Source organism: Pelecanus crispus, chromosome 3, assembly GCF_030463565.1.
Source record: "Pelecanus crispus isolate bPelCri1 chromosome 3, bPelCri1.pri, whole genome shotgun sequence".
NCBI classification, from domain to species: Eukaryota; Metazoa; Chordata; class Aves; order Pelecaniformes; family Pelecanidae; genus Pelecanus; species Pelecanus crispus.
In genome coordinates, this window is record NC_134645.1 from 52409097 (window position 1) to 52422269 (window position 13173).

Sequence of the window (13173 nt, forward strand, 5' to 3'; positions counted from 1 at the left end):
CACTACCATCCGGATGGGACCATCCAGCCAATTCCTTATCCACCAAACAGTCCACCCATCAAATCCATAGCTCCCCAATTTAGACAGAAGGATGTTGTGGGGGACTGTGTTGAAGGCTTTACAGAAGTCCAGATAGATGACATCCATTGCTTTTCTCTTGTCCACTGATGCAGTCACTCCTTCATAGAAAGCCACTAGGTTGGTCAGGCAGGACTTGCCCTTGAACTCTTACAATTATTTAGTGACACTTCCTACCAAAACACTGGTCAAGCAAATACTGAAGCAAGCCACCACTAGTCAAGCACACTGAAACATGGAGGATAAAGAGACAAAAGAACAGACTGCTCAGAGAGTGGGGTTAGTAAAGGAAAACAAAGTCAAGTCTTTCAGCACTATACACAGCAGTCTTGGCCAACTTGCTTAACTTTGGCCAAATTTCATATATGCACCGCAATAGATGAAAAAGATGCTTTTACTGGAAAAAGGAAGGGAGCATTTCAAACAGCATGAGATGCCTTTACAACACGAATGAAGCACTGCTCCCAAGAGTGAGCGGCAACATGACAGAAAGCATGACTGTTTCTATTTGGTAGCATGAACATGAGTCTTTGTACAGATGTGTCTTAGTGCAAGAAATGCAGCTAAGGATATTGGGCAAAGGACAAGGGTGTATGGGATTTTCTTTGATTAAGCCCCTAAACATGACGTCCTGAGAAACAGAAGTCAATTAATTGATTTAACAAGGTTGGATTTTTAATAAATTAACCATTTAAACTGACATTAAGAATAAAAAATGAGTATTTGAGATGTAAAGAGAAATTCTTCAGTTAAATGGAACTGTTTCAAACCCAAATTTATTATTAAAACCGTTATATCATAAAAAGAAACAAACACGATGAAAAACCTCTAACTCAGTATCAAAAGCCTAAAAGCAATCAGTTGGGCTACATGATCATTGTAGGTCCCTTCCAACTGAACTATTCTATTCAACCACTTTGTCATGTGCATCTGCGCAAAGTCCTTTGCTTCACTGAAATTTCTCTTGGAGTAGATTACTGACATTATTTCAATTTTCATGTAACAACACTAACTTAATATCATGACATAGTAAAATTATTGGCAAAAAATGTTGCAGGAGTATTCTGTTGTATATACTGTTATATGATTTCACAAAAAATATTAATTTGTTAATTCAAAATGAACATATTATTCAAGCACTGTTTTTTAATAAAGGGAATACTCACTCATATTAGCATACTTCCCTGGAATACATGTCTTTACGGCAATAAGTATCTTTTTACAGACTAAATGTAAAAAAATTATTTAGAATAAACACAAGCAAGAGGTTTAAACAAATCTACTATAGCTTCTGTATTCATTGCCATGTACTCCAAACAATCAACATAGCATAGAAATAAAACCAGTATATCTTACTGTGCTTGATTCAGGCTGAAAAACAGCCAATGTAAAATCAAGATTGAAAAATCGTAGAAATTCTGCAATAAGACCTGCTACCAAGCGACCTAAAAAGGAAACGAGAAGAGTAAAAATACACCAGACAGAAACAATTCTTACTTCAAAGATTTAACATTAACATGGCTTCAGTATGAACATCTACATTCATTCAACACTCCTACAACATCATTTAGACATTCAGCAAACTACCACCACATAGCTAATTTGTATACCAATTCCCTAATTTCTAACTCAGTCATTGTATCAATATTATTTAAGTCAGCAATACTGCAGGAGCATAAATAGAGATTGCTTACAAAATTCAGGTTCAAGATTTTTTTTTTTAAACTATTCAGCTGTTTTAAAGACATCATTTTGGCATTTCTCCTGTGTTCATTCACTACAGTACCTCTACAGTGAGTTTTCACTGGTTACTGTTTCTACTTGTCTAGAATGGCTCTGAGTTAGCATAATCATAACTCTTCATGAAATATTAATTTAAATGCATTAGTCACCTCAGTTAAAAATACAACTTCAGCAATATTAACTTCAAAAATTATAGACTGAATTCTGTTCTGAATGAATACCAATTATGACATTTGACAGGAACAAAAGCATCCTTTATGTCATGAAGACTCTACTGTTAATAAAAGATTCAAAGATTTAATCCTTTGTTCCCTACTTTTATTATGTTGAGAAGTATACTAAACAAAGAACTTACCATCTTTTGTACCTAAAAAGCTTCTCAAGCTTTCATTTACCAGAGGTGTTTTGTTCTGTCAAAAAGCAAAAACCAAACAGTAATTAACATCACCCTCATACTAGCAAGAGATTGAAAACCATAGCAAGTTGGTGTTTTGGTATACACTGTTCCACAATGATGCCTGGCACATGTAATTCACTTCTTCAAAATGTACCTTTGTATTAATTCTACTACCTACAAGTAAAAGCTGCAGAGCCGTACGCTTACTTAGGCAAATTAAAATTGTCTCATTATTTCTAACATAAAAGCTACAGAGCTAGAGTAATTTCACCAAAATTCTTAATAGCATACCGATTTTTATTTACTTAATGATTAAAAAGGTTAAGTTAAGCAGTTAACTTCCCAAATTGCTCCTCCAATATAGCACCAAGTTTAAGGAAATTCAGTCCCAATTTTTTAAAAATGGGAATTTACGTAGACAAAGTGTGGACTGTGCTAATTAGTGGTTCACAAATCAATACGAATCTTCTATTAATTAAAAGACCTTCAAAGATATTATGAAAATGTTTTTTCTCCCTTATTAGAGTTGCCCTCTTCAATATTGATTTCTAAACAGAGATACATCAATATGCTATGTTTGGGTTTGTCAAAATTGTTCAGGGATTTTTCAAACCAAGTTCTAAATGCCATTCCTACAACATCAAAATATCCTGGGTAAGAACCTAACTCAAAGAAAAGGATCTGCTATAGGTATTTATCACTATAGTCTTAAATGCTAACACACACAAGAAAGCGCTCCACAAAAAGAAGTATGTCTTGCTTAATATTTAGGAATTCAGAGTAGTGATAAGTGTTAATACATTTTCAGTGTCTCCACAGTGTAAAATTAAAAAATCATGATACATTTAAGCTTTTGACAAAAGGCTGAGCCAAGATCAACTGTAGGAAATATCTCTTCAGCCCTATTACTCTCCAGATAGTCTGGGAGGTTGTTATCTGGGTGTTCTATAATATGCTGAAGCTTCCCATAAGAGATGACATTGTTCTGTTATATCACTCTTCCATTATGTCTTCTTCAGCAATCTTATGTTAGATTTCTGGAATATGGAATCTCATACTATAGAATAACTACCTCCCCTCCTTACTAATGTCACAATAACATCTGTTGCAGTTGTGCAACTTTCCAGAAAGAGCACAACCATCTAACCAGTGGAGGAATAGGACAATTTTCCATTCCTCTCTTTTGAAACAGAGAGCCTGGACATACAGCACCCTCTCCTCTCTAGTTCTAGAAAATGGAAAGACACAGGAAATGAGGCAATGCCAGCAGTATGAGGGCTCACATAACCAGCGTCTGCATACCACAGCGGTATTGTTACTTAATCACACTGGTATCACATACCTTACTATTATTTTATTGTCAAGGTATCAGTACATAGTCCATCTCTTAATTCAGAATTCTTCTTTAAATATAAGCAAATTATCTTGAAGTAAGCCTAAACATCCTTATGAGAAATATGAAAAGCATTGGCATACTTGGCAAGTTACTGCATTAAATTGCTTTCACAATACACTTGTCAAAAAAACCCACTATAATATTTTACATTTCAAAAGATGTTATTCCAATTTGATAAAAATCTTGATCACTCAACTAGATTTTTTGTTTTTTTAAAAGAAGTATTTGATGAAAAAGATATTTAGTTATTCTGGTCAATTGGACAGAAGCAATATAAACCCAGCAGAGACAGTTACTTAAAGCTACAGTTTCAAAAGGCTATGTAAGAATTCCTATTTCTAAACATCAGGAAACACCCTGGTAGTCCTGTTTTGTGTTCTTTAAGCGTCATGCTCTTATGCAGTAATACAGAACTTTCTCTCATTACATTTCACAAGTAGGAAGTATTAAAGCTATTATATTTAATTCTACATGAAGAACTATCAGGATGCTGATTTTTTGTAAAATTTTTTTTAAGGTTCCTCTTACCTCTACTTTCTCTTGTTCTTCCAATGCCAAAAAAACAGCTGCTCGCAACTCTGCCTGCCAAATAAAAAAAAAAAAACCACCAAAACAGCATTTCTACAAGCACCATTTTCCCTATGCAAATAGAATGCAAAGAGCCAGCAAGTAGCTTAACAGCTATTTGTTTCTCCTCAAGCAACTTGGCATCGATTGTAATCTACATCAATGCAATTAAGACACATAAGATTACAGGCAATGTGACTTGAGGCTGAGAAAGAAGAGTTTTCAGTCTGAGAACAAGGTGGTGGGGGAATTTGATAAAAGACTTCCTAAATTATTTCTTCATACACGAAAAGATTCCAAATTACCTACATTATCTCCTATTAGTTTCTTCCGAGAGTTAAAAATCCAGCTCTTTCAGGCAGCTTTGAAAAACCTACTCTTCATGCACAATTCATTCAGGAAACATGAACAAATAGCTTGTGATAATACATTTTGAAAAGTTAACATTAACATACACAAATTCCTATGGGTTTTTTTTGTCAGATGACAAAGAAACAGAATTTATCAAGGAAAAGGGAGCATGATTCCAGTCATTCAAATATTCCTGTATGGAGGTTTTACCTAAGTGATTTTGAATATCTTAATATCAAGGATCAGAATTCTTCGAAGGACTACTTTGAGTATTTAAGCTTAAGCCTTGCCTACTTTTTAATTTTTTTTTAAACAGTAGTTTCTCTACTTCTTTCATTGAACAGATCAAATGGACAACATACATTACATTTGATAAAGGAGTTTGCCACTTTAATCAACTCTTAATCTGACATTTTGAAGTAGCCAGTAGATAACACTGCAGTAATAAAATATAAAAAACAGTGCTACTCTGTATGCCAGTTTTCTCAAGAGGAAAGAAAGCAAGCTTCTAAAGAAAGATTGATTTCCATAACTAAGAATAAGAACAATATGAAGAGTGTCTAGATTTTCTCATCTATATTATGAAAGGTAACTAAACATGGATTACCCTGTAACTGTTCCCTCCAACCAAAAAAAAAACCCCATCCTTTCATGGGAAAAACAAAATAAACATTTCCTTTTTAAGCATAACCCTCTTTGGACACCTTTTTAAAGGACAAAAAGTAATGCAAAAAAGTTAAAAAGATTTCCCATCAGAAGTAGTGTAAAATGCTTATCACAATTGTACGCAATGGTTATACTAACACTGCAGTTACATTTTTTCAGGTGCTGGGGTACAGCATTCAATCAGCAAATCCTCTTACAAATCATTAATTTAAATATTATAAAAACAATTTACATTTAACTTTCTGACCAACAGCTAACAACTTATTTATTTAGTCTTATTTTACTATGAAAAACTTCAAATGGTTGCAAGGCTGACTTTCTTTTACACTGATGCCACAGAAACCAAGTATAGTTGCATAAGAGGACAAGAAGAACAACAAAGCATTCGTGAAACAAACTGACTATTACAACTGTTCAAAATAAAAGACACCAGCCATTACATGTGGGTAGGGGCAAACCCCCTTAAGGGTCTGGATCATGAGACTGTAGAACAAAGTTGTCTGAAAGTAGTTGCCATTACATCAGCTGGTCCAGAGTCTGACCTGTTTGAGATTTTTGGAACAATATCACAACTGCCATTCCTTTTCACATAGCTGTGATTATCTGCCTGCTCCACTCCTCTAGGTCCAACCTAGGGCTTTTCAGTACTGACTGAGGTGCTTTTCTTCCTCTTCTCATCTATTTAATGACACAGCATCAACTTCTCCCAGATGTTGCCATTCCCCATAAATAGCAGGTTCACCTTACATTTCCATTAGTGCCCAGTTAATGTCCTTAAGGTCAGGACCTCATTACCAGAAGATAATGCCACTGGCGTTTACCACATCTCCCTTTGGCTTACCCGCATCATCTAAAATATCACCCTACAGCCTTTCCACAGATAAGCAGCCCTCCAACTGGTTCTTCAATCCTGTGAGCATCACAATAAGTTTGAAGTTAAACACTCCTGTACTATCTCCACAAGGAAGGTTTACACACTGACCTTCGTCCTTTGAGGTGGGTACTGCTCAGATCATAGCAAGATATTCTCAAAATGTCATCTCAATAAGTTTACACATGGAACCATACACCTGAATCTGTGTGAGGTTAAAGCAGCAATTCTCAAGTTCATGAGGAAGAAAGTAAAAAGCAACAATAACAAAGTTGAGGCCAAAGGAAAAATCACCCCAATACACGGAGATGAATCATCCTACACAATAGGATAGACAATGTCATATAGGCTTTTCAGGACCCGAGACAAGTTACAGAAAATTTGAACACCAGAAACTGAGACCACCATCATCGAATATGGACAGAGCAATTTGCTTCCACCAGCAGATACAGAGGCTTATATAACTGCATAGATTAATCCATTTACACAGTGTTCTCCCCCCCCCCCCTTTTTTTTTTTAAACAGTAAGTGTGAAGGTTTTGCATTTGTCTTTGTCCTAGTACCCTTTGGCACCAGCCCAATCTGTGTTCCATACATTGTTACAAATTGCTCTTGCCACCCCTGTGATTCCACACTGCCCCATTCTGCTAGCAGTTTTCAATGCAATCCGAATACATTCTGAAGAATTTTATTCACAGTCTAGCAGTAAAGCAGACCAAAGCTTGATATTCCACTTCTCCACCCATATCTTTCCTGAGCCTTCAATAAAACAGGGTTATGCCAATAGAGCCAGATGTTGACGAGTAAGGCAACAGTATATATCTATCACTCTTGCATCCACCAAACCCACAGGTTTCTTTGTCATCCTGTGGAAGGTGCCCATTCTCTTCTATCCCTAAGAAGTTTTATCAGGCAAGAGCTCATCCCAATGAGACAGGAATTTGATTTCACTGAACTTAGCTAAAATGAGTAAGGCTAACATTGTATATGACAACCGCTGTCTGTACACAGTGGGGAAATGGGTCAGTATTTTGAAACAAAAGTACATTTCCCTTTTTCCTCCCAGGTATTCACAGCTCAGACAACACTGTCTCTTGCTGATTGCTGTTGTACTGTAAATCAGAAGCTTGTAGTCCATGAAAGCATCTTTTCTGCACCAAGCTGTAGCATCCCTCTTCAGAACCTAGATAAGTTTATCCTGCTCTAAATACAGAGCCTTTTGTGTGTATTTGAAGTACCGTACAGGAAAACAGCTTCCTCGGTCTGCAGTTCCCTAGGAAAGGGGAAAACAGTTCTTACTATCTCAAGAGCTCCCCAAACACATTTTTAGGTGGCATCTCAAAAATGCCAATCTGATTTGGCAATATGCTTTTAATAGTAAGATAACAAGCACCTACGTTAACAAGGTTATTAATCTGATTTAGCACACTTGTAAAAGCCATCCACAGCAGCTTTCATCCAGATACTGGATGAAAAGTAAAAGGATAACATAGAGACTGTCCAGGACTGATGGATGACTTTTAGCCTCTAACTATGTCCCGCTTGTAGACTCCAACACGTATGTATGTAGCATGCCCCTGGAGTTTTCTTTTATTGTGGCATTTGTCTTTTATTGTGCTGGAATGCATTTGTCCAGCACTTAAACAAGAGAGTTACTGTCCTAGGACAAAACTTGAGACGTTGTTTTCCAATAGGAAAGCACTTGGGGACTTCGAACTCATTTCTATGCCTCAAAGCATGCAGGCACATCAGTGACCAAGATGTCTTCTTATAATAGACACAAAGCACAAAAGGTGGATGTGGCTTATTCGTTGCACACTGGTCTCCTCTGCATAGCTACACAATTCACTTGCAAACACCCTGATATCCAACACCTTCCAAAGAGATCTCAGCAAATTATTTTTTCTATCAAACTTTATTCATACTTTCTACTCCTGAGGCAATATTTTAGATGAACAAGCAATGACTTCTTGATAGGCTGTGGAATACTAGATGAAAAAGGGGTCACTTTAATTTCACAAATCACTTTGTACACATAGTACAGTTGAGTATGACGTTGTCTGCTAGCCGACAAAGCCTTGCTGCCTGTTTCATGCATCCCTCAACATCATTTCTACAAACCCTCAGAGTTCTGCAGCTTTTGCAGAGAAAGTTCCAGGATTTTTTTTTTTTTTTTACCCAAAGACCCATTAGCAGAAAGCGTAATACAAACTTCAGCTTGCCAAATGCATATGCTACCACCCTTCTCAACCTGCTTAAGCAGCTGAACACATGCAGTTTTTGAAGCCACAAATAGACAGCTTTGTGCATTCCCTAAGAAACAAGGGGTAGGCAAGTTCAGCAAGTGTCAATAAGGGAGACATTCACTTCAGAGATCTGCAATGGGCCAGCCAAAGGTGCAAAACTCTCCTGCAAGCTTGCATTCACAAATCATTACTAACACACACATCAGTGGATGGTGTGGTTAAACAGATGTTTAGGGCAGTGAAATTATTAAAGTAATGCACAATATTTTGCAGGGTAAAAGAATGCACTGCTGCTGAGATAAACTGTTTACAGATCTTCCAGGCAAAGCACAGGCGTATATAACTGCCATCTGCTCCAGTGCTATGAAACAACCCCATGCATGCACAGGTATAAACAGTCTCTTGCATATGTAAAATTTAGTGGCACGCAGGCGCCTTCCTGCACAACTTTCAGCATCTCCACTTTCTAGCTCCAAAATCACTGTCTTGCACCTCGACAGATACAGAGCAATACTGGCATAGCATTAAGCAGTCTAACCACTGGTGATGACCCCAGGCTAAAACCCTATGCGTATCAGGCTAAAAGGCTGTATGCAAAGTCTATATGCATCACAAATCCAAAGCTGGTGCCAAACTGTAAACAGCAACTTCACTACCAATGTCACTCCATACCCTCCCCACCACTCTCCATCCGTGAAGTCTGTGAGGTACTTATCCTTGAGCAGGACCAGTAAAGTAGTTTGTATGACCTTTTTTTGTCCACTTCAGTGGAAAACTCCTCAACTTAGCCGCCTTAATTGGCTAAGAAAGTTAGACTTGCTGGCAGTATAATTGAAAAGGTGAAGAATGCAAGATAAAGAAATATGAAAGATCCATACCACAAAGGAAGTAGTAAACACCCAGAAGTCATAAACTCTAAATACCTGCAGCTACATTTATCATGTGACATGCTTACTCTGCATGTCACAAACAGTTCTCATTCTCATGTTCGTAAAGGTAGGATACATCCATAATGTTAAGAGGACCATACTGACATTTAAATGTTGAATTTCAGTTAGTTAATCTGAAATCATTATAAATGGTTATATTTTACTTAACTTATAAAAACAAGAAATAGATGTTACATAAAAAAATTAATGTTTCCCCTTGATTCCAAGAAATTAGTTGACTTTCTGATATGAACTACTTTAAAAAAATTAAAGAAACAAAACCCACAACATCCAGGAAACAGGAGGTTACACTGCAGTGTGCAGCATACTCATAATACCAGTTCATAATTCAAAGACATTTAAAAGCACTGTTCATTATAATATATGGAATGAAGATGAAAAAGCAGCTAGGACAATTTTATCTGACCTACGCATATGTACTTAACAGCCCATTTTACAATTAGTATTTTTATTCTATCTAACACCACATTATTTGCCAGTACCTCAGCTGCCTAGGTTCTGAATGAAATTAGCAAGAAATTGGCAAGAACAGTATCAGCTGGCCAAAAGCATTACTAGTCATATGATATTAGTGATGCTAACCTTCCTCATATTTGTAGCAACAGCAAGTTCCAGAGAAGATGCAAAATTCACATGGCATAAACTTATTTTTCCAGAACAAAACAGATTAAAAGATACAAAACAAAATAAGATAACAAAGGAACACACTAAGAAGCATAATGGCTTTTCTTGCTCTGATGAGGACAGCTTCCCTAGGGGAGAGAAAGAACACATTCTCTTCAAGTCAGAATGTCTCTATTTGTACAGAATGCATCACAGAGTATGAGTGATAATTTTCACTAAAGTACAAATATCCACAGTTATATTCTATATGTTTACAGAATTCATTTAGAAGCAGTCTTACCCATCAGATTAATTCCAATAGTTAACAAAGTTTATATACATACACACACACTGCAGCTTAAAGACAGGAAATTCTCAACTGCAAGTCGCAAATATATTCACACATCTTCCAATGTGTTTCACAATATGACTGCATTAAATACTCCAGTGTTCAAAGTCTTAAGTAAAATAGAAAAATCATGAACAGATTTTTTAAAATGCCTTACAAGTAACATTTTTTCAGCTAAATAATTTGCCTCAATGCCAATGCATCCAATAAATTAATCTCAAAATAAGAACTAATAAACTGCAACCCATTATAAAAGCATGTTGCACTAGAGAACAAAGGCATCGACATAAGTTTCTTTGTAAAATTACTCAGTCATTATGTTACAAAATGTATTAGCTGACAGCCTGTTACATTCTATCTACTGAAATAATTCCACTTGAATTCTAATCCTTCCAGAGCTGTCTTTACCTGTAGTGCTTCATACCAATTCAGCTATACATTGACCATATAATTTTCTTTAATGTATCTACTTCAATAAATCTCAAATACATTATTATAGTTAGTTTTCTAGCCTCATCCATCTTGTAATAATGGTCAGTACTCATTCTGAAGTATAAAATAAACAACCATTTTGATAATATGTAAGTGTTCATTCAGTTCTACCACATAATAAAAAAATACACAATAGAAAAAGAAACACTACTGATCACAATTATGTTTATTTTAACAAAAGGATGATGGCTTTTTTTAATGCATGGTGTAATCCAATCTCAATTAAAAGCTGATGATTTGAGAAGACTTGTTCAACCTTAATTCTTCTGGAAGACAAAGGGCTTTTTGTCAGGTACTAGCAGAACAAATTCTGTAAGTCATTAATACTATCAATTAACAGACAGCCATTAAAGTCATATAAGGTTGACAAAAAGCCAAATAAGGTTTACAGCTAAGGAAAAACCACCATGAATTCCTCAAATGAGCAGCCTTAACCATAAGCATAATAACTATTAAACAGTAACTCCTAGTATTAAAGAGATACAACTTGGCAAGTAGGATGCAGTTTGCATTTTTGTAAGTCATTTGTTAGTTTGTCTTAAGGATACATACGCCATACTGGATACTACGCACTTTTAGCATTATAGAATAGTGAAAATTACAATAAATATATTCACACAAAAGTGAAACTGGCAACCATAGTACAAAAACTTGCATACTACACAAAGGCAGAAATTAAGAAACTAAAGTTCACATGCTCAATATGACCTAACTGGCTTGTGATTTTTTTTAATTATCATTTTATTATCACCATACTTTTATTAGTTAACACTACATGAAAAGTTAACAGGTCGTCCAAAAGGCCTATTTGACACTTAACTAGAAAAAGATCTCCCTACCTTACAGTTAGATGAGCTAGAATCTTCACCTACTTATGGAATTAAAATACAGATTATACAATTGAAATGCAAGAACAACGCATTTTTAATAATACTATTTTGTTGAAAAGCATGACAACTAGCCCAAAATCCAGTGGACTTTAAAGTACACACACAAAGATGTTCTCATTTCCATTAACCATTTCAGTTATTGAACTGTTCCTGAAATATCAACAATGATCATCCACCTCTCGAACGCTTACGACAGAACACTGTGGATAAACACTACCACCTTTGATCTGAACTCCACACTTCATTTCTCCTCTAGCTTGGAAAGGAATCCAGCAGTTCTTATGCTTCCGCATCTGTATGGCTCTCTGCTAATGCACAACAGTTATTGCTGGAAGCTTCTACCTTGAACAAGAATCCATGGAAACAATTTTCATATTCTTTCCAACACAAGCTCAGGCTACACCACGGGCTTGGAAGTAGTGGACACTCCACTACAACACTATCTTCCACACATTTTCCTAACATAGCATTATTTGTTCCCTGTAGGCAGGCAGAATCCCCAGAGTTTCCAGGTTTAGCAAGCCTCCAAGACACAGCTCAAGCAACCCACGCTCAAAAAGAACAGTGTTTAAACAGCGAGCCTCAAGGACTCCTACTTGAAATTTTCAGTCGGGGCTTTTCGTATCGAAGCAGAGAGAAACTCTATCCAACCTGTCCCACACCACCCTGCGGCTGGATGTTTCCAGCGGGTTTGGCAGCAGCAAGAGAGCTCTTGCTGCCACACGGTATCTACGAGGGCGAACCCGCACAGGCGGGCTCCCTGCGGCGGCCGAGAGCTCCCCTCCCTCTCCCTCCCCACGCCCGGGCGATGGTGCAGCTCCTGCGGCCGCCGGGCAGACCTCAGGCGGCGGTCAGGCCTCGGGCCCTCGGCTCCGCACGGAGCACGGACCAGCTCCGCCGCGCAAGGCAGGCGCCGGAGCCGGCTCCTCGCCGAGCCGCAGGCCGAGCGGCCGGGGAGCACCACGGCGAAAGCGGGCGCCCCCGCCAGGCCGTGACGCCGAGAGAGGGCCCCAGCCGGGAGCACCGGCTGGAGGCGGCAGCGAGAGGGGACGAAGCCCGTGAAGCCTCAGCCCCCCCACCCCCGCCCGCGGGGCTGTTAATCGCCGCCGGCGCCAGCCAGCGCTCCCCCTCCCCGCCGCGAGAGATGTGGGCGGGCGAGGGGTTCCCCTTCACCCCACCTTAATCTTATTGAGCACCCCGCTGCTCTCCAGCGTCTGGACCAGCAGGTCCCGCAGCTCCGTGTCCTCCTCTGTCGCTGCGGCCGCCATCTTGTTTCTCCCTGACAACCGCCCAAACTGCGCTAGCGGTAGGACGAGCCCGGCAGATTCGCCGCCTCCGCCGCGGGGAGAGGCACCAGCCCAGCGGCCGGACCGGAGGAAACGAGGCGCGGCGGGCCGGCGGCCACCCTCAGTACCGGCCCCAAAGGGGACGTAGCGAGGCCGCAGCCGCCCGGCGCCTCCGCCGACCGCAGCGCCTGGAAACTGCGGCGGCGAACAGGCAGCGCGGCCGCCGGCGCCGCCAGCGGCGGGCGGGAAGTTTAAAGCGGAGGGCGGTGTTGGCGGCCGAACGGCGCG

At 38.8% G+C, this 13173-nt stretch overlaps 1 protein-coding gene across 1 annotated transcript in view; it reads right to left on the reverse strand.

The window, feature by feature from the left end:
* The window catches only part of CEP43 (centrosomal protein 43), a 29733-nt gene extending 16858 nt beyond the window's left edge, over positions 1-12875 (reverse strand). The window contains 4 exon segments of the mRNA XM_075706727.1: positions 1435-1523; positions 2177-2231; positions 4143-4196; positions 12778-12875. Coding sequence (XP_075562842.1) covers positions 1435-1523; positions 2177-2231; positions 4143-4196; positions 12778-12867 — 288 coding nt within the window. The 5' untranslated portion in view covers positions 12868-12875.
* Between the last annotated feature and the right edge of the window lie 298 nt (positions 12876-13173).